Here is a 21,572-nt window from a genome sequence, read left to right on the forward strand (position 1 = left end):
TTAAGACATCGTTTAGACGACGGATACACACTGGTAGAAACTGACATTATTTGTCACTTGGTGACAGGGCAAACGAACACACAGACGGATGAAAATATATTTACACTTGACAAGAAAAGGAGGAATCCCTTGGGGATCTTATTTGTGACTGAGGTCGGAGTCTCATTTACAAGTCTTGTTTTATTCGTGCAGGTAGGCTTATATATATATATATATATATATATATATATATATATATATATATATATATATATTGATTGATTGATTGTGGGTTTTCTGGCGTCACAACTACCAGGGTCACCGACGCCGAATACTTAGTGTGATCTTTTAACTTTATTTAAAGTCTTGTTTAATAATATATTTTTATTTTAAGAGATACATATAAATTTGATTTTAAAAAAATAAAATAAATTTCTGATAAAAAATATATATATATATATGTATATAAATATATATATATATATATATATATATATATATATATATATACATATATATATATATATATATATATAATATATATATAAATGTGTCTGTATTTATGTATACTTACACACACACGCTCACACGCGCACACACACGCACATACACACACACACACACACACATATATATATATATATATATATATATATATATATATATATATATATATAAATATATATATATATAAACTTTTGGGTGAATTAGTTTTCAATCTATTAATTTTTCACAATCTTACCCATGTTGCATGCACAATTCCGAGATTCTTTTAGACCAGGACTTGAAATTTCCTGCAGTTTTCGTAATGTAACAGAAGTGTGCTTACCCTTCATTGATTGGCCCACGAAGGGGGCTGTGCTTCGGAACTGCCATGCAGAAAGTCAGCGGCAAAAATCTCTCCTTTGAAAGGTAGAATTTGCAGCTCCCTGAAGACATTAAATTATAGAATGAGTGACAGTGGGGAAGGTAATGTCATAGAACTATTCACACTGTGCTCATACCATTCAGAAAGTTCTAACTATCCTAATGTCCTTCAAAATCTCTTAGCGTTTTATAACAAATCTAAGGTAACCGTGAATGCCAGTAACTCACCTTTGTCCATATAATCTTCGGTCAGGAACATCTTCATCAATATGGTGGGGTTGATCATGATGTAGGTACCCTTAGACACTAAGTCATTCACAGTTGATACATAGATCAAAGGGTGTACGAGTTTCATGCGCCTCGTCTCTTATGTCTGCTATTTCGCGGAATATGCCAGATTCCACAGCCTAAGGAGAAATGTTGAAATTTATAATGAACACTGTCGTAACCATAACTTCGAAAACAGTATGAATATGATAAGGTCGAAATGTTAATTCCTAACCGAAAGGATGTTTCGTACAATCTCGAGCCTGAGACCAGAGTACCTTCATCCCCTACTTAAATAAGGGCCGGTGGTGATGGAGGCTGACCTTGGGCGGGACAATATCAAGTCTGAACGTGAAGCTTATTACCATTATACTTTATTTCGTACAGAGAAAAAAATGTTCGTAAATATAGATTTAAAGCCAAATAACATGGCAGCACAACTTTACAGACATCAGTTACCGTAGATCAGTGTGGTTCGTAACTTTATTTTCCTCGTAGCCTTAATCTTCCACCTCTAGGCATGACTGAGACAACTTCAGTATTAAGTCAATATTTTTTGAGACAGAAATTTAGCATCTGCTTATTTTTAGTATTATCAAATGCGCTGGCAGTAACTCAGATTTACAAACTGAGGAAGTGAGGTGAAGAGCCCTAGCCCTTAAATTTCATTAAAACTACAGTAAAAATAAAATGATGATCTCATGTGAAATATACATCGTTTTCACTTGAGTCACTTCCTTATACAGTTTACTTTTCTTGTTGCTGCGCGACTCACATATAATAGATGATGTGGTAGTTTTTTTCATGAGTAGTGCATTAGTTCTTGATAAAAAATGTCTAAAACTAATGTATTTATTTCTTTAGGTTTTTTTAAATAATATATTTATTACTTGAGGTGTTTGTAGATCTGCAAAGTTATTAATTGAGCCATTCTTTAAGGGTGGGGACCTTTTACTGAAAGGTCAATTTATACAGGGGCTCAGAATGTTACTGCTGAATTATCACCTTATTTGAGACACTACTGTGCTTACTTAAATTTAGATTATCGTACCTTCCATTCTCGTATTAGACACTTCTTGTAATTGAAATCATATAGTTTTTTTATCTGTATCCTATTCTTGAGAACATGATCTTATGGTTTTCCTTCAGTGCAAAATACCTTTATCACAAGTAGATTTATACAATATACCATTTCAGATCAAAATCTTAATACAAAAAGCATAAACGTGATACAGAAATCAAATCCTTTCCAAAGGCTGCTGTGATCAAGTAAAATTATAGCTTTTAAACAGCTTAACCACACTTAATGATTATTACTCGTGTGTACGTATCAACAAATGAAACGTGGGTTGCAAATCCCTTAGACTTTGTTACAAACAATATGGGAAAAACAATGAAGAAATAAATAGAAAAGGAAAAAGGCAAGTTAGTGCATCAGTGGAGGAAAGGGGATCCCATGTACTGCAGTAAAAAATCGGAAATCTGGAGTCAGTTTTGATGTTAAAATCACGTGACCATTACGGCTCTTTAGTAAAATGGGTTACCTCAGCAACTGTCTGGGTTCCATTTGGTAAAGGGCTCATTATTGCTCCATTACTTTGAGTGAGATGTCACTTGTGGTTACTGTGCATTCCATAGAAGTAATGCTGAGGGACCTATGGAATGAGCCATAACTGTGCAGATGTCCAAAGAGTCAGTCACACCACCCAAGTCTGGTTGAGTGTGTCGGTAATTGAGGAAATACTGATAGTGTCAGGAGTTTTCTGTATCCAAAAAAACTAGATTGTATTCCTTTACAGGGCGTTCTGATGAGACGACTTCAATGGCCTAGTATGTGTTTTTGAGGAAAGAAGAAAGTGACCAGAATGCCCAAATTCCGGTTTGTTTTCGAAGTTTGTGTTCTCCAAATAATTGCTGTCGACATAAAACCAGGGGTTTCTTTATTCTTTTCACTTTCATTTACAAGTGTTTGAAGCCCAAAGTAGTGATGACCTACTTGTAGATGGTTCTTGGAAAGCCTTTTTTTATGAGACCAATTAAAATTTCATAAAACCTGTCTTCAGGAGCTCAAGTAGGTATGATTTTCTACACAAGATTCCTGTCAACATTTCTTGGAGAAACAGGTTGCCTTGACTGGGCTTTTTGGAAAGCCCATGATGATGTGCACTTAGAGAGGCATACATACACCCATCCAGTTCCTTTATCTTCCATAGTAATATTGCCCATGCATGCCACGCTTTCACAGTGAAAGGGCATCATTCTCTTTAGACAAAGAAGGGAGTCTCGTTGGGGCATAAATGGTTTGCGATCCGATTGAGACAAATATAATTTTCCTCGCTGTCCAGCAATGATATTTAACATAAAGAATGAGACCACAAAGTATGAAACATTGTTTTCTTTTAATTTTGGTTATATCGCACAGCATGCCATGGTTCAGGACTATGTAAATGATTGTTGCATTTGAGCCATCTAAAATCATTTCACTTGGGTAACAAGAGTTTGGTTCCCATTGGAGTTGCAGATTGTGATATTATTCAACAAATGGCTTCTAAAAGGGGTGCTCACAGTTCACGTAGATTAGGTGAATTATGTCCAATTGCTTCAACATTTTACCAGGCAAACTCAGCTTGGAGTGTTTCTTGGTTTAGGTAGGGCATTCTTGGGTGAGCCAATGGGCCTTAGTGCCAAAATAGGTTCCTTTTCTGTTGAAATGCAGTGATCATAACAGAGATACCAACTTCTAAAGTCTTGCCTTCCTAGCATTTGTTGTGGTTATCTATAAACAGGACGTACTTTCCTGTAATCACTCACATTGGCGCCTGATGAACTCTAGAGGCGCCGGTGGAGCTTGCTTTTAGGGTCTGTTGCACGAATTGTAGGTAATTGGATATTTGTATATACCGATACTTATCAGGGTTTTCAGAAGCAGACAGCTAAGTCCTGATAGAATTATGTTATTAAAGCCACCGACAGTGAATGAATGAGTGTTGCCATCAAAACCAAAAGTCTCAATTAGTGGCTACCATCGCCAAACATATGCATTACTGATAGGTCTCAGATTTCAGCTTACCTCGCCTGCAGGAATTCTGGAGTAATGGTAAGATCATAAAAACTTACTCCTCAATGCAAGGAAAGTTTTTTTTTTTTTTTTTTTTTTTTTTTTTTTTTTTACCAAAATGAAAAGAGTAAAGGGATCAGATTGGCAACTCCTTCAAAAAGGTAGTGAATGGAAGTTGACAAAAACAGAAACCTAAGTAGGGTAGGTTCCAAAATTCTGATCGAAATATGTGTTGCTACACTGAAAACAGGAAAATCAACACTGATAAGCAGGGCTCAGTCATTTTTTCTGAGAGCATAAAGATAAAATTCCACAAACAGAAACCAGGGGGGAACTCAAACATTTTTTCTAGTTTCACAGAGGAGAGGGGAGTTTAGGATAAAATAAACTCTATCGTGAACAGAACAGAAAAGGAATGACTTTACAGCAAAATTCAATTCTAACTCAAAAACTGAGAAACCTCAAACAGTAATGAATTTGGCAAATATATATGATAGGGGTTTATGTAGTTGTCAAACTAAAGTTCTTTTATTGTCCTGGGTTTGTCTTTTCACTAAATTGCTGACAGTAGTGGTGGCCATCAAGGAACAAATCACTTACAAAACACATACTACCCTGTTATACACATATTTCAATTTTCAATTCTGTGCCTGACATTTCATGATAGCAATCACAAATCTGGTGCTTATACCAACAGAGAAATCTCCTAACCCCTACAGAACACGAAAAAGTCACAGTGTTCCAGAGCTGCTGTAGTGCAGACATGAGTAAATGGCATAATTCTTCAAACCATTCTTCAGGAACTCTTAAAGATCTATATGTATTCTACCACTTCACAGTGCTGATAACTCTGTACTAATCATCTGAAACATTTTAAATACAGTCTTTAATGTATTAATAGAAAATAGGTTTGCCACACAGTGCCTGCTATAATTATATACTTTGCTAGACTAGCACAGACCTAGCATGTGTGAAGCATTGAAAACTTGCAATGATTCTCTGGAATCATTTTTGGCTAATTTAGGAAAAGGAAAGACTTGTTTTTAAAATGGGTTGGACCAAATGAAATTTCGCATAAAATTTTCAGTAATGTTCTTATTCTAGCTTAAAAAAAATGTTTACTTCTTTGAACCAAATGAAATTCCACATGATCTTTTCAGTAAAGTTCATATTCTAGCCTAAAAAAAACAGTTTACTTCTAGCTGTTAAGCAAGAGCACTTGGGCATACCTTCTGCACTTTGATGGCCTCTTGCTATTGGTGCAGAAGAGTGCTTTTGGCTCTTAGGGTTTCACCGAATGGTAAAGTGAGTTATACTTAAAACACTTCTTCCAAATCAAATTATTAACTTATTCAAGCTGAAACTCAGCAAATTATATTGACAAGGACATATCCTGAATGTTGGTAGTGTATTGTTGAGCAATTTCAACGTATTCGATGGTGGAGGACCAGCCCATGAGGCCTGGCAATTGCTCAAATGCTGTTACAAGCACAACTCCATGTGAACTCTTCAGATGATGACATGGCCCAATTGATATAACTATCAAAAGAATAAGAGGTGAATAGAAAAACCTAGCAAGGAAAAATTCAACTTTGGAGATGAAGGAAATAATGCTGTTTCAGAAAAGAGGTGCACTGCGCTTAAAAAGGCAATTGCCCCAACTATATGCGGATAAGAATGAAACGGCTAGGGCCCCAAAAATTCCAAAAAATTAATTTACCCTGCAGATTGGCTGACACTGTCCATTATGCTCTTTTGAAGAAAGAGTAAAACATTTTGTTTTACTTTTTGGATAGGCCTCACTCTGAACCACTTAAAAATACTGCTACTTATTCTCTCGCACAACAGCAATGTACTATTTACTGCCCTATTGGTGATCCGATTCGGTTGACTGCATTTTTCTATGAGGCTAAAACTAACAAAGCATAATGTTCCCTGCCTATCGGATCAAGTTGTCTAGAAATTGTTTAGAAATTTAGGCTGAAAATACATACATATATTTTTATATTCAAACACATTACACTGTTTAATATACAATTCATTATATCCTGGCAATAATTTCAACCGAAAGGCCCATGGTCATTGAACCATGGTCGTAATCACTATACTTTCATTGTTTCCCAAATAGCTAATAGTTCGAATCCCGGTGGTAATGAAGCAAACATTGTTGACATTCCCCTTGGGTTCAAGTTACTCCCAATGTGTATATAGTAAACTGGATATTGAATTAAATTTGTGGGTTTATATACACATATATATGTGTGGGTTTGTGCATATGGCAATCTTAACGTATATAAAATAAAATATGTAATTTGTAATATAGTTTTCAGTGTTCATACTATAGTAAAATCATTTGAAGCTGCGAGACAATTACGACAAAGATCTTTCAAGTGCAAAGAGTTTTTGCAGAAATCTGGTGCAGCTGAACAAGGGACTAATTGAGAACCAAAAGGCTATGGCTGCAGTGAATGAGTGAGGTTAGTGAAAGGGGATGATAAATATGTTCAATGGTGAATATGAATGTACAGCATGTACGATAGTTTATTTTATTAAGAATTTATTGGCCGGGCGACACTCAGAAAAATGCTTACCGTCCCATGGTCAGGGATCGTTTATATCAGGAATATTCGTATATCTTGAGGAATTCGTGAAATACAGCCGAAATTAGGATAAAGAGCGATTGCATTTGATGGGTAAATATCTAGTTACTACCTACCAAAAGTAATCTTTGCAATACCTACTTCTAGTAATAAGATTAAGCCAGCCTTGTGCTGGCACGGGCTCTTGCTTTTCAACAGCCCGTAATAAACCTACTTCTCTTGGTTCCTTTACCCGTAGAACTGAATTACATGCACGTCCTGCCCGCCCAAACCCCCGCCATTTCTGTCGAAATACTTTTAACATAATTTTTTTTTTTAATCATGAAAAATCGAGACTAATACTTTACTCTCCTGCTATTGCTGCCGTTATTATTGCCAATGCTAGGGATGGTAGTGTTGATCGCTAGTAATAAAGTTGACTTGAAAATCATTTCCACTTACCGACAAATGCTGCATGTAAGCTGAATTGGCGATCCATATTGAGGTGACTGTGTGGTCATGGAGCATGTCCCGCAGCGACTGGAAAGGCTCGGAGATATAACGGACCGCCAGCAGAGACACCAAGTTGGTACTGTAACACTCGATGAACACTAAAAGAAACAGCAACCAGACCCCGACCATCAGTTTCTCCCAGTTGCAGTTTGGTGTCACATTGACGTCTGCAGAAACAAACAAAATGATTAAGGAGGGAAAATTTTGATGGGGAGTTTTACTATGGGACTTTTAAAATTGTAAACTGAAGTACTTTTACGTAGTATTTCCTTTTGTCCTTTATGGAGTTGGAATGTGATCAGAAATTATTTTTTTCATTTTAAGAAAAAATGAATTGGTTTGTCGGAAAATTGTATTATTTTATGATGTTCAGTCAAGAAGAAAGGCTTCTTGTAAGCATTGTAAACACTGTCACAGGGCAATGACAACCAATTACCTTGCTGCAATAAATTGCGAATATACATTGCAGGAGAGATCTTGGGAGAAGGTGAGCCGGATTCCCAACGAAGGCTTGATATAATCGAAACGAGGGTAAGAATGAATATGAATGTTGCGAAGAAACCAACCCAGACTGAAAAGGTGAAAGGCAAGGCAAAGCCCCATGGGTCAACTGAGGTGCCCCCTCTCCGGCCGAGAATGGCGCCGTAATCTACTACAAGAGGATTGGTGAAGTCGATGATTTGAGCCCGAAGATAAGTGAATCCGAAGAGACCCAGACCAAAGTCCACCTCCTAATTGCGGAATATTATTATTATATATATAACAGAGCATAAGACAAGCGTCACATATTAAGAGTGCCCGTATGAAAGAAAAAAATGAGTTGAAACTGAAAACAAAATTACAAATTCCTAATAGACAAAGATTTTCAGTACACAAATTATTCTTCATGCCATTCAAAAATATGAAGTCATAGAAATTATACCATAAACATTAAAAAAAATATTAAGCTAATCATATCTCCTTGCTTTGTGTATCATTCCAGAGTAGAGGTTTGGATTTTAAAATTCTTCATTCTGATCTTATGTGAACTTTTGCATTGGATGTTGAGACTTATGGTTGCCCTAGGTCACGGGCCACTGTTTAACCACTAGTTTTGGATCCGTAGAATATGGAATGGTTGGTTTCTAAATTCAACTTAAGTAATTAGCCAGTTTAGTGTGTAATCTGTTGTATATTTATATTGAAGGGAAGGCTGCATGCAGAAGGAAATATGGATTGACATTGAACAAAAAGAATTCGAGAAAGAAAGTGAAGGGCAGTAATTTAAAAATTGGTGAGAAAGTAAGCAAGGACTTAAGGAAGAATAAGTTGTATTATGAAGAATCTCAGAATAAGTGCTGTGTCAAGAAAATGCAGTCCTGTGGTGTTGAGTATTTTGGGAGTTTGTTGGAAGTGGATGTTAAAGAGATTCGAGCCCAATTGACACTTAGTGGAGAGGGTAAAACTAAGTTTGAGAATGCTTATGAAAGGTACTGTTGAGGATGTACGATTGATGGTTACAAGACTGAAGATTGAAAGACACAATGAGTTGATGGATTTGCACTTATGATCCTAGGGTACAGTGGTGAAAATGTTAACTGGTTAAATAAAATGTTCAAGGTAGCCTAATTCTGTATAAAGGAAAGGTTCCAAAGTATTTGGTGTGAAGACTTGGAGATTTGATTGAGAAGGTAAGGCAGATGACAGAAAGTTTGATAAGCCATATATATATATATATATATATATATATATATATATATATATATATATATATATATATAGTGTACGTGTGTGTGTATACAGATCAAATGTCTGTTATGAAATAGATATCTAAGAAGTTAGAAAGCAAAGTAAAAGGCTGTAAATAGCATTCGAGTGCGGTAAATGGTGGAGTGAGTATACAGAAGTGCTGGGAGGAAGAAGAGGAAGACATAGGAAGGGATAGATAGGTGTATTCAAGGGAATTTGTAAACAAAGGGCCTCAACATCTAGAAAGTGTGTTTCAGATGGAGGTGAATGGTGCGGTGTCCTGATTCAACACACTGCTGGGGAGTCTTCTGTATGGACGCATCAAGTGACTGGGTTTATGGAAGCTTTTAGTAAAGAGAGTTCATCCACGATTCAACATTGAGTAAGCGTGTTGGTATGTATGTAGGTAAATATATAATTATATATATTATATATTTATAGTATATATATATATAGATAATATATCTGTATATATATATATACATATCTATATATCTATATTATAATATATATATATATATATTGTATAATAATATATATGTATAATATTATATACATATATATATATATATATATATATATATATATATGTATACATACATATATATATATATATATATATACGTATATATATATATATATATATATATATATATAAAATTTTCAACACTATGTCGACACATACACACTACTTTGAGCCATTTCTCAAAACAAGGGGTGATCCAAAAAATCTTCACAGTGATTTTCATGCTTCCATGTTTAGGCCAGCAGAACAGACCAAGTAAGTCCTGGTTATTTACGGAAAAATTTAGACATTTCACTCTGGTTAGATCGTTGTTTTCATTGTTAATGTGGAAATATTTCTAAGATGTTACAGTTTACCACAAAAAAAGTGCAGAGCTAGGCATAATCCTATTTCATATTATCATTTACAAGGTAGAAGAACCTAGTGGTATTCCAACTTTGTACGTGTAATTATTGCTTTCCATTTATCGGTATAGGACAGATATGTGTATTTGAAGTAGTTGTTGAATTGACATCTTTTGGCTGTTTCCTTGTAAAGAAACTGAGTGTTATGATGAGCAGTATACTTACCTTCCTTTGTAACATTGCCACCATGCCATTCCAAGTGCCATTTGGGAAGCGGATGCCCGTCGACATATCTGGTGGTTGAACTATGCTGTACCTGCGTTAAGAGCACGATTTATTTTCACTGTTCTTGAGAATGCAATCATACATGGGCAGTGGTGCAGTTTATGTTACGTTTTTCTTAATTTCTGTCAGGATTAGAGACTTCTATTCTGGCATTGTGTTACTTTGGTATCTTACTTTGATATCTACTGCTAGAATGTTTTCTTGTAGCCATGGACATTTCCTGTCATGAGCTACATCTCTGGAGTATCTGGCCAATTAGCATATCCTAAATGTACTTGAGTCGAGTACTTATTTGGAAATTAAAGTTTTTCCTTTGATTTTCATTCTTTTTTAAATTATTCTGTATGAAAATACCTAACATTGTTTCATTAATTGTTGCAGTTATTTGTGATGGCTTGAAGCCTAAATATTTTCAATGGAAGTGTATGATTTTAGATATTTTCTCTGTTCTTAAATGGAAGGTGAGCATATTTTTAAAGCCTATACTTTGCCCTCTTTATGAAGTTGTCCTTTGCTTCTACTGGAATCATCCATCCCATGAGGGTTCCCTAAACTCTTCTAATATTCTGAGATGTCAGAACTTGTGTCTGCAATACTTTGAGATGAATTTGATATCACAAGGCATCACTGAATAAACTATAGGTGGATTTTAAGTATTTTTATTTCTCCAAACAATATTAGTAAAATATCATATTCTGACACTGTCAGTGATAGGCTTAGTGAATTCACTGTGGCCATTGCTATTTGTGTATTGTTCATATTAGACTAGTTCATTCAAAAGAGAAGGATTACAGAATCACTGTAACTTACGTAAAGTTCATATCACCTGCAAGCATGTCCAAAAGCACTATCACTGGCCCACTGTAACTAAACTCCCCTCGTTCACCAGAAGCCACGTTCCGGACCTTGACGTGTGGCGGGAAATCCAGCCCAGTAACTTGCAAGTTAGTGCCATCTGTCAGTCTGTTGAAAAACTCACGGCATAAATAGATACAGACAAGTTTTTAGAATCCACCATTGATTGCAGCTGCAAGGAAGTAATCTAGATGAAGAGATAATTTGAACCTTTCAATTATGATGTTCACTGGTGAACATTAGGGAACCACAACTTTCATGATTAAGGATATGGTGGTTACACCATATTCGGAATTGTATATTAGTATAGAAAGAGCCCTCAAAGAGAACAGAAAGGTCATGTTATTCATTTCCAGTTATAATGCCATATAGATCAAAACCAAATAACTCCTGAGCTATTGGAGATTGGTTTGAGGTTATTATAGGCTCTGTAACGCCTTAACTTACTGTATCCCTGTACTGAAGAACCCCGGAAGAAGATTCCATCCTTGATACAGTAGTACAAATATAAGACAACTGGACCAATACTCCGTTCAGACAGAACCCTTAAGTAATGGGAGGTGCCTAACTGCAAGAGGAGAGTGCCCAGATGCTTACGAAAGGTCAGTCATCAAAACAAACTTGACAGAATCTATCAGCAAGGAAGATGTTAATGTAAAATGTCAAGATCAAGGTGGCTCTCTCTCTCTCTCTCTCTCTCTCTCTCTCTCTCTCTCTCTCTCTCTCTCTCTCTCTCTCTCTCTCCATCAAAAAATCTTGGATGACCCTGGGAACATGTGAACGCACAACCTCACACGACCCAATACCATCAAGGTGGCCAAGCACGCCAACCGCGCCTTAGAGGACTTGGCTGAAAGACTAAACTACCTTAGGTTCTCTCATATGTACTAACTTCGCCCGGGGAAGGACTCCTTGTCCCAGCTGTTGAGATGGTATATGGGTACCTTTGCCCTTATCAAGTTCTTTCCCACTCTCCATTGCCCTGCTGACAAAAACCAACGTGACAACCTCTGACAGTCCTTTGAGAAGCACTACCACTGTAGCCTGGTGTCAAAGAGACAACCTAAAAAGCTTATACATATGTGTGGAGGGTAACACCCACAGAACTCCTTTTATGCATCCAGATTCCTGCATTGTCCAGGAATGTAACACCAGAGTATACTGCTTCCACACAAACAGCTGCAGAGATCAGTTTTGATTGATTGTCTCAAGCCTGCTTATGTAAAAGACGATCACCACTTCCATCCACCTTATATGTTGTAGGATGGACTCTGCCCACCCAACAGATTCAATATTTGGCCAGCTAAAAACGCAGCTAGGGCCTCTTCTATATCAAATAACAACCGGCTATCTTTCCACTACAAATAGGAATTTCAGCATTGCACTTTTGTGTCTTTGTAACCAAAATTGTGCAAACGAAAATGTTCTCTTCTAAATGGACAAGTATTCACTGTAAATTCTCCCTCCAAGGATATCAGTACTCGACTACAGCTGTTCATGTCAGTATTACCATATAATATATTTTCGGCTTTGTCGTTAAGTATATAATTAAATTATCTTTAAAACATAATGGCATTTTCAACTTCTTTTATCGTGTTCTACTGAGATGCTTTGCTGTTTACTTATGTGACGCAACTGACTCTTCACAATAAATTAGTCACTCTTCCTCACCTGCGGAATTTATCAGGAAAGAATCGGTATTTGTCGAACGTAGGAGATCCCAGTGTCAGGAGTCCAAGAAGCAACTTGAATCATTCGATGACTGTATGGCAAGTATATAAAGACATCACTCCTAGAAAAGAAAACAAACCAAAGTTGAATTATTAACATCCAGCTTATAGTTGTGAAGCATAGCCTAGCAAAAAAACTAGGAATTTTCGTAATTAGGAGAATTTTTTATTTTTTGTACATTTAGGTATTTCAGGAGGGAAAAACTTATTTCTACTATAGAAATAATTTTATATATATATATATATATATATATATATATATATATATATATATATATATATTATATAGAGAGACTTATTAAATGAATATGGTAATCTTCAGTCAGTAATTTTAATGACTGAAATTGTCATTATATTAAGGAGTGCTGTAATAGTGTCTGAGTAGAGTAATGACCTTTTTGTTTTTCTGATTTTGTCATGTATAATGACCATGGCATTGAGGGCTGAAAGTGGCTTCCTCAACGAATGGAGACGCATCTGGGGCGACCTAGTGATGACCAGAAGTCGAGCTGGCCACACGAGAAGGTCGTCATCGGCCGCTTTTATTATGATTTCCTTCAAGAAGATGAAGCTGTCGCTGAACAGGACCGTCGTCGTGTATCTTGATGTCTTTTGAATCTGGAGTAAAATCGCAAATTCAAGGTTTTGAAAACAAAAACAAAGGACGAGTGTTTATAACTGAATAGTTCTAAAACAAGTAAGAGTTAGCTTTCTCAAAGCGCAACAAGTTCATCAGCTCTAAATTCATTGGATGGGGTAAAAGCTAAATTTTTGACTCGTGAAATGAATGAACTTTGTATAGGAAGTTTATTCAAAGCATAGAACATTCGAACGAGTGATGATATTCTGGGATACAAAATTTATACACCGACTACGTGAAACTTTACCAGCCTTTCTTTAAGGACATTTTTAAGGGCTGAGAGCCATCACGACCAGCTGACGAAAAGGTGAGAGTATCTCTGTAGATTCTCTTTGAAGAGGCTAGATATCCCTGCATACTACAGAGAGAGAAATTGAGAAAGGAAGGTTACCTGCTGGATGCGATCCCGGAAATTCGACGACTCAACACTGCTCCAGCCACCGTCATTACTCGGCAGTATTTCAAAAATTCCGACGGCGAAATCTAGCCCTACATTGTCCGTGATCTGTAAATAATGTGCTTCGAGTTCATAACGAAGACTGGACTTTTGAAAAATTGAGTTTTTGTAAAAGAGAATGCTTAGCTGGTCATGTTAAGGTGAATTACAAAGTCAGAATTCCTTTTCCCAATTGTATTTTTAATGCTGAGTAATTTTGACTCTCGTTAAAGTATAGGGAGAACATTGTCTAAGTATACCTTAGGAGATCATTAATGATAAAGAGATGTTACCACGTTCATATGAACTGAAGGATGAAAGAGTAAGCATTTATCACATATGTGTATATGTATATGTGTGTATGTATGTATGTGTATTGTACTTTATATGCATGTGTATATCTACTTATATGTTTGCTGAAGCAACAAAATGTTCAGGCAGTTTGGTCTTATTATGTTCTTCAGAATAATGTCAGCTTCACATAATTGGAAGCAAACTGGCACAGGGAGAGTTTATGGGAGTTTCCCTTACTTTGGAGAGAGAGGCGGAGGGCACCGTGCCGTCAGTAACGTAGACAAGGGTAGTTCCCGGAAGCCAAGATTCTTTAAGGACCACTGAAGTCACATCCTCGATCTCGTGACTACTGTCGCTTTTTCCTGTAACAGTTCAAGATTTCTGTAACTGTAACATTTGAAAATATCATATCTTACACATCGCTCATCTTTACATGAAATCTCTCTTTCTTTATTTTTCTGCTGGCTGTCAGGCCCGGTATAAACAAAGGTTACCACAATTGGAGTTATAGGTTCAATAGTGTAATAAGGTTTACCGTATGACGAGTATCGTGCTGACTCAACATCTAGATTTACGAGCACTTGAAGTTTGTACTCTGTATATACTTAGTTTGTATGCTGTATAATACATAAGTACGTGCAATACATGCAGGCGTTACGGAGACCTTGAGTAATCTGTCTTCACGAAGGCTTCCTAACCACACGACAGAACTGGGCTTGTTGATCTACTTATTTTCTCTCGTGAAGAAGCATCTGTGTTAATGTACACAACAATGGCAGTTGGTGCGGAACCACGCAAAGTTCCTTACCTGGTGTGTCAATTTTGAAACTAAGTGCACAAGAGGCGATTAGAAAAAGTTTCCACGAGGTCGCAGATACCGTCGGCATTCTTCTCCCTTCTGTTCAGGTGCAGTTTCCTCTGTCACGTTTTCTGTTAAAGAAATATGAAGGTCACTTGGCAAATATATCAAGGATTTTATCAGAAATTTAAGATTTGTGCTTCACGCCGTCTAATTTTGATTGCTACCTCAAGCCGTTTAGGATGTGTGAGCTTGGGCGCTGGTACAGAATCTGAGGGAGGTGCCCTACTCTCAGAAAGCTCGCTGCTTCCTGTTTCTGAAACAGCGTCGCTTGTCAGTATCCCTGAGAAGTGGTGTGTGATTGGCGATCCTGGCATGAAACCAATGAACAGTCATGTGTTGAAAATTCAAATAAAGAAGAAAAATCGATAAATATCTCATCTGACACAAGCATATCTGTGGGTGCAGAAGCAAGAACAGACATGAATAGTGAGCATGCATTACCATGACATAATAATGAGATCTTGGATAAATTCTAAAAGTGGCGTTTACTGAAAAAAGTAATGCTATACTTGTGATTCGTTTCCTTGTGTTTTCCAATGAAGTCATTAAACAGAACAGATTACTGTAACTTATATATCCAAATATCTGTTTTTCCGTACCTTTTTAATTATAATAAAAACTATCACATATCATCATACTTATCTTTTCTCTCTATTGCATTTATTAGTTTTTTACGTCGGAGTTGAATGTTCCTCTTTGTAAAATTGCGCAGCTTTCGGCCTTGATACCATCAGTCAGTCCGTTCGTCAGTGATCATTGAAGTCAAACCACATAGAATCTAAGATGTATTTGTCGTACAAACGTCATTCCTGAATACCACACTGTTCCCTCCTTACCTAGTCGGTTTTTAAGATCATCGTTTAAAGGCGTTTTGTTGATCAGTACGAGATTGCATTTGCCAACATTCTATGTATAACAGAAACTTTTAGTTGCTTTGACGTCAGACAGCTTTGATCTTTCGGTTGCCTAACTTCACTTCGCGCGTCTGTCAAGAGTACCTCTCCATACCGTGTAGCAAAAACATTTTCCCTGTCATTCATCTTTGCTCATTTTCTCGGTGTTTTCAAGAAAGATCCCAGCTTACCGATATTGGTAGTCAGTTCGACTCGCTGCACTTGAGGGAACATCCCCTTTGCAGTAAAACGTATATAAACACACGTCGGCCTCTCATCCCATACACATCATAAAGAGGTTGAATACAAGTCAGCTACTTATTGGCAATGATTCATAAGATTGTCCAACATTTACCAAACGTTCCTTCCACACTTAGGGTCGTTGACTTACTTTCAACCTCTGAAACAAATATGCGATATTGCTGACGTATGTTTATGAAATGTTTTAATAGTGTGGGCGCACCTTTCCTGTAATTAAACGAATATGTCAGGGACTTCCAGTGTCTTGAGAATTCCTCTGAATGTCAGTTTTCTGAAAGGCCTCTCATCGATCTCTTTAAATTCAAGCTTAAAATTCATAGACCGCAATTTTTTTTTCTACTTCTGCTCCACATTTTGCAATATTCTGGAAAATGCGTTGTAATACGCATGAACCTGATCATATGACACCCACTTAATGGAAAGAGCATCTTCATCATCTTTCCTCGATTTCAAAACGTCATGCTTGAGCTTTTTCAGAAAGCAAAAACGATCGCTTCTGTCGTTCTTGGCATTTATACGCATGAGTTGGTATTTGATGAGAGAATTGTCGTTCGTTATAGTTTTAAGTATAATGCAGTTTGTTTCTGTTCATTTTTACAAATATTACTCAAAGAGTGTAATATGACATAGTCTAAGGAGCCAGAAAATCAATGAGAAATTATTTTAATTTCATTCCTACACTGTGGGTGGGTAGTCCTGTCAATGCCCCTCATACGGTGCACTGTAAGCATTACTTAAGGTCCTTTGCAGCATCCCTTCGGCCCATAGCTAGAGCCCCTTTCAATCATTTTACTGTACCTCCGTTGATATTCTTTTTTCCTTCTCACTTTCCACCCCCTCCTAACAATTGATTCATAGTGCAACTGCGAGGTTTCCCTCCTGTTAAACCTTTCAAACCTTTTTCACTGTCAATTCTGTTTCAGCGCTGGATGACCTCATAGGTCCCAGCGCTAGGCCTTTGCCCTAAGTTCTATATTGTATTCTATTTCATTCCTTATTTTTATTGCCCAGGTCATGTAGTTACTTTTGATACAGAGCCTTATCTCAGATCCCTTTGATAATAAAAATTGTTTTCTCCAGGTCTGGTGATTCATGATTTTTTTTGACTGAATGAGATTTCCAGGTAGTTCTCCCTCTCAGAAAGAGAACTTTTATCCATTTACTTTTCTCCGAGGAATTGATGCTGTCTTGTTCCCAACGAGAAATCTCGTTCTGAACAGTCATTTTCAAGATCATGGTGAAAGATCTGAAGATGACCATCGTTTTTCAACGCTTATTTTCTGTAGCTTGCTTGTACTCTAGATTTTTAATTCGCTATTTTTCGTGTTTTTTACTGTTCTCATATTTTCATCTTATGGCCATTGTAGTCTGGTGAAGTTTACTTTCTTAGGTAATAACATGTAAATGTTTGCTTCTTGTTATCAATAAAAATGAGTAAAGGAAGATAACCAGTCAATGACCTATCTGTATAATCAAAGGAATTTGTTTTCAAACTAAGAATTTAGACATTTTTTTTATTTTTCATTAGTCTCGTACACTGAATCATTAGACAGTACACAATACGTCAAATCTTGAATTGTTTTAAGGAATCTGTTTTGACTCCATTTTTGGGTTAGTGATAACGATCTTTCTCAAATTCAAATTTATGGTAAATCCATCATTGTTTAGTGTTCCGGGTATTGAGAGAGAGGATGACCGATTAATTGTATCGGATGTGGACAGTTCACTGGCTATTTGTTCAATAAATCACTCCTTATCCTGTAATTGCGAAGACCAATAACTTCTGTCATTGTCAGAAGAGGTGTTGGTGATACTGGTAGTGTTGCCAAGCTTCTCGGATATAATGAATCACGCCTGGAAGTTTTCATGTTGGGCGTGTAACCAAATCAGACGATTCATTTTCTCCTGGATCTGCCGTTCCTCGATCCAGCGGCGAATCCATCTGTTGACGGTTCCAGTACAGGTTCCAGTCAACTGGGCCGTTTTTCGAACTGTTACTCCTCCCAGCCAGAGAGAAACGATTTCGATTCTCTGCAGTCTGCTGGTGCGCGTTTGTTTAGGTCGCTCCAGCATCTTTGGGTCTGCCCCCCAAGGTGATACGGTGCTGAAATCAGTCGAATTTGTGAAACTGCGTTCATAAACAAATTCCGATATATATAATTTAGGTGAACTTTAAATTGCAATCAGTGGTGTAGATGGCCTGCTGTTTAGTGGTCAATTATAGAAATGCAATGTTGTTTTCTAATAGTGTTATACTACATTTATTCATTTTCACGTGCAATAATCGTTATTCATTTTCAAACTGGTTATTTTATGCTACTCTTGCCAGATTTTATATTTTGACATGCCTAAAATAGGTAACAGTTGATTTATGCAGAAACAAATTTGTTTATGATGAGGACACTTATGTATATATGAACGACGAATTCAATGAGAACGACGAATTCAATGAGAATTCGTTGCTGTTTGTTAGTTATATCTTTTTATAAAAACTGGTTCTGAGGTTTATTCTTCGCCTGTCTCTTGAAGTGATTCAGTTGGTTTCATTTGGCCCATTTTTTACAAGGCTTTGTCCGGATTATGTGGAAACCACATGGCTATATGAACAGTTCGGAAATATCATAGAAATGATTACATTAGAGCTTCTTGTAGACATGAGCGTTTCAAGGTGCAATTAGATGAAATTATATTTTTACATTTTTACGAAATGATTATTTCGAAAAATGATATTTTTATTTTTTTAAGTACACTCAAGCTAAGTGAAGCCGAACAATATGTTTGCAGTTATTTTTACATGAGTATTATAAAAGGAAAGAATTTAATTGGCAAGTGACGAGTAAAAGTTTATCCAAAAAACATGATGCTTAGTGGATTATTTAGTGCAGAGTCATAGAAGAGAAACGATGCTTGCCACAAAGTTTTGATGCCAAAGTGAACGTTGCTGATAATTTTGAAAGAAGTCACGTTTGCCGATAGGTTGTAATGGAGAGATGATGTAGGAAGCTAATAAGGTGTAGAAGAGAAGTGATTTTTTTTTTCTTTTTTTTGCTCAGGTTTAGTATATAAGGAATGATGTTTGCTATTAAGATTTATAGGGGAGCTTATATAGACTTTAGAGGAAACGTAATGATTGCTGCTAAGTTTTAGACAAATGAGCCTGCGTCAAAATGTAGACTAAAATTGATGAGAAATAAAGTTATCTGATAAATTTTCAGTAAAGAGATGGTTGCTGTTAATGCAGAAACACAAACCCATCTAGTTGGTAAAACCATGTCGTTAGTTTTCAAGCGGTAGTTTAAGAATTGAGAGGTGTACACACATCACGTGGTTTTACCTCACTTCCTAAGGTTCTGAAGTTTTTTTTAGCAGTTCAAGCAAGGTGTTCAACGAGTACAGTTGCTTCATATATTTCGTGATTTAAAAGATATATAATTGGGGCACACAGATTTAAGTTTTGTGACGCACTTTTATATATATTTGCTCTATATGTCTTATCATTCATGGAGATGTTAAAAGACGTAAATTGGTTTATTTGACATTTGGCATTTGTTTAATCTATAAATATGATAAAAACGTGATATAATTAAGGAGGTTTATTGTGGTAATGAAATTATTGTCAGTTTATAAAGGTGTATTTGATTAACTTTGCAAGATATATTGAGGTATATTATGTCACTTAGTGAATATTATGGATTATTATTTGATGATGTATTTAAGAGTCTGCAATAATTCCTATCAGGAATGAACCTACTACTGCTACTACTACTACTACTACTGTCAAACGGAATAAAGGTTCAAGTTGAGTTTCAGAGTTTGTGTTGTCTACAACAGTTGCTTCTATATTTCAGGTAAGCGTTGATTTTTCCTTACACGTTTTGAAGGAATAGTTGTAGTTGTGTTTTAAGGAGACGATGTTGCTTCTAAGAAGTAGAGGGAAGTGATGTATATTGAGCAGTTTTAGGGAAGTGAGGACGTTACCAAGTTTTTTAAAGTGCTGTTTGCAACTAAGTTTCATGAAGGGATATTCGCTCCTAAGTGTCAGAGGAGCAATTGTATTTACCAAAAGGTTTTACGAAAGTGAAGTTTTCTGCCAAGTTTCAAAGAAGTTTTGTTAGTTGCCACGTTTTATTGGCAAGGAAATGTTGATAGTAAATTTCAGATGAGAAATTATGCTCGCCAAAGTGTTTTAAAGGAAACGTGATGTTTGCTGCTGATCTTTAGAGAAGTGATATTTGCCAACTTTTAAAGCAACGATGTGCGCTCCCAGCTTTTCATATGGGATATGATTCAGCTGCTAGGTTTTAAAAAAATAGTGTTTGCTAAGAATTTTTGGAAGTTAGTTTGTTTTTAGGTTTTGAAGAAGGATTGTTTGCAGCTACGTTTTGAAGGGGAAATGTTAACCGATTTGCATGGGTGTTTTGTATGGTAATATGATTATTAAAGTAAAGTTCCAGGTTTATAATTTATTTATTTTACTTTTCTTATTTTGTATTTTCAACATAGTTTTATCGAACGAGATAAAATAATAATTGATGATAATCATTGTTGTTCTGCTTAGAATCTTTCCGTTTATCATCAAAGCTTATTTTCAGTCTACACTTGATCTCACTTCCATGACTATGATGACAGAGATCGCTAATGTGATTCCAACTGATTGAAGCTAAAATATATTTCAGATGACATTCATCCTTTGAGAAGAGATTTTTATATATGCCAGTAAATTCGTACTGATTACTTTCCTCTGCGAATTTGAATGTAGATCATGTGTTCTCCCGTATGTGTCTGTCTGTCCGTCTGTCTTTTCACCAAAAATTCATTCAGCTTACAAACCCTAGCCTAAATCACATAAGTTTGAATTATACTGAAGTAAGAGGTCAGTGCCATGGCCAACTGTATCTTTGGTTCACAAAGAGGAAGAAATTTCCTTACTTAGAAACCGCAGTCTGTGAGAAGTGGAGTGAAGCGAGAGAAATGTCCCGGACCTCTTGCAGATACCCTGGAGACGGATGTGTCCGCATCATGAAGAATGACAAATCTTTATTATCACCCGAGAGCGAGTGACTCATTTGGAAGGGGAGGAGCCAGCCTTTGTTTTCCTGCTTCCGAAAGCAACACAGTCCAGTAAACGCTTAGAAAACGGTGCCCTTAAAACTCATCGGTCACAGAGAGAATGATGTCATCTTTGGGATTGTTTATTTGTCCATTTTCAGTGCTTCGTTGTGGTGTGCCTAGATGGGTGAATGATTAGCGAGACATTCTTACCCGGAAAATGTACTCGTGTGATTGATACTCTGCAATGCCATGAACGTGATTCTTAGAACTGATTTTTTGTCGGACAAGGCAGTTTATTGGTTTGTTTAATATTAATGATGAGTCATCTTGCTCCCGGTGCTTCCCAAAATGTATTTTATATTTAGTTCTGGATTTTAACATTTTTATTTTATGATTGTAAAAC

The 21,572-nt window shown here is 36.4% G+C and overlaps 1 protein-coding gene and 1 long non-coding RNA gene across 2 annotated transcripts; both read right to left on the minus strand.

Moving 5' to 3' along the window:
* Window positions 1-1,157: 1,157 nt before the first annotated feature.
* Window positions 1,158-17,377, minus strand: LOC135211957 (uncharacterized). Its single transcript, XM_064245214.1, has 11 exons — window positions 17,281-17,377; window positions 15,106-15,270; window positions 14,339-14,463; window positions 13,763-13,876; window positions 13,161-13,349; window positions 11,894-12,045; window positions 10,957-11,109; window positions 10,087-10,177; window positions 7,700-7,994; window positions 7,213-7,430; window positions 1,158-1,253 (listed from the first exon to the last, which is right to left on the minus strand). The coding sequence occupies exons 1-11, from the start codon at window positions 17,375-17,377 to the stop codon at window positions 1,158-1,160; spliced, it is 1,695 nt and encodes a 564-aa protein (XP_064101284.1).
* A 240-nt stretch (window positions 17,378-17,617) lies between these two features.
* LOC135213015 (uncharacterized) lies at window positions 17,618-21,255 on the minus strand. Its single transcript, XR_010314058.1, has 2 exons — window positions 21,047-21,255; window positions 17,618-18,221 (listed from the first exon to the last, which is right to left on the minus strand). It is a non-coding gene; the product is annotated as an uncharacterized LOC135213015 (long non-coding RNA).
* Between the last annotated feature and the right edge of the window lie 317 nt (window positions 21,256-21,572).

This window comes from Macrobrachium nipponense, chromosome 19 (assembly GCF_015104395.2).
Source record: "Macrobrachium nipponense isolate FS-2020 chromosome 19, ASM1510439v2, whole genome shotgun sequence".
Taxonomy (NCBI): Eukaryota; Metazoa; Arthropoda; class Malacostraca; order Decapoda; family Palaemonidae; genus Macrobrachium; species Macrobrachium nipponense.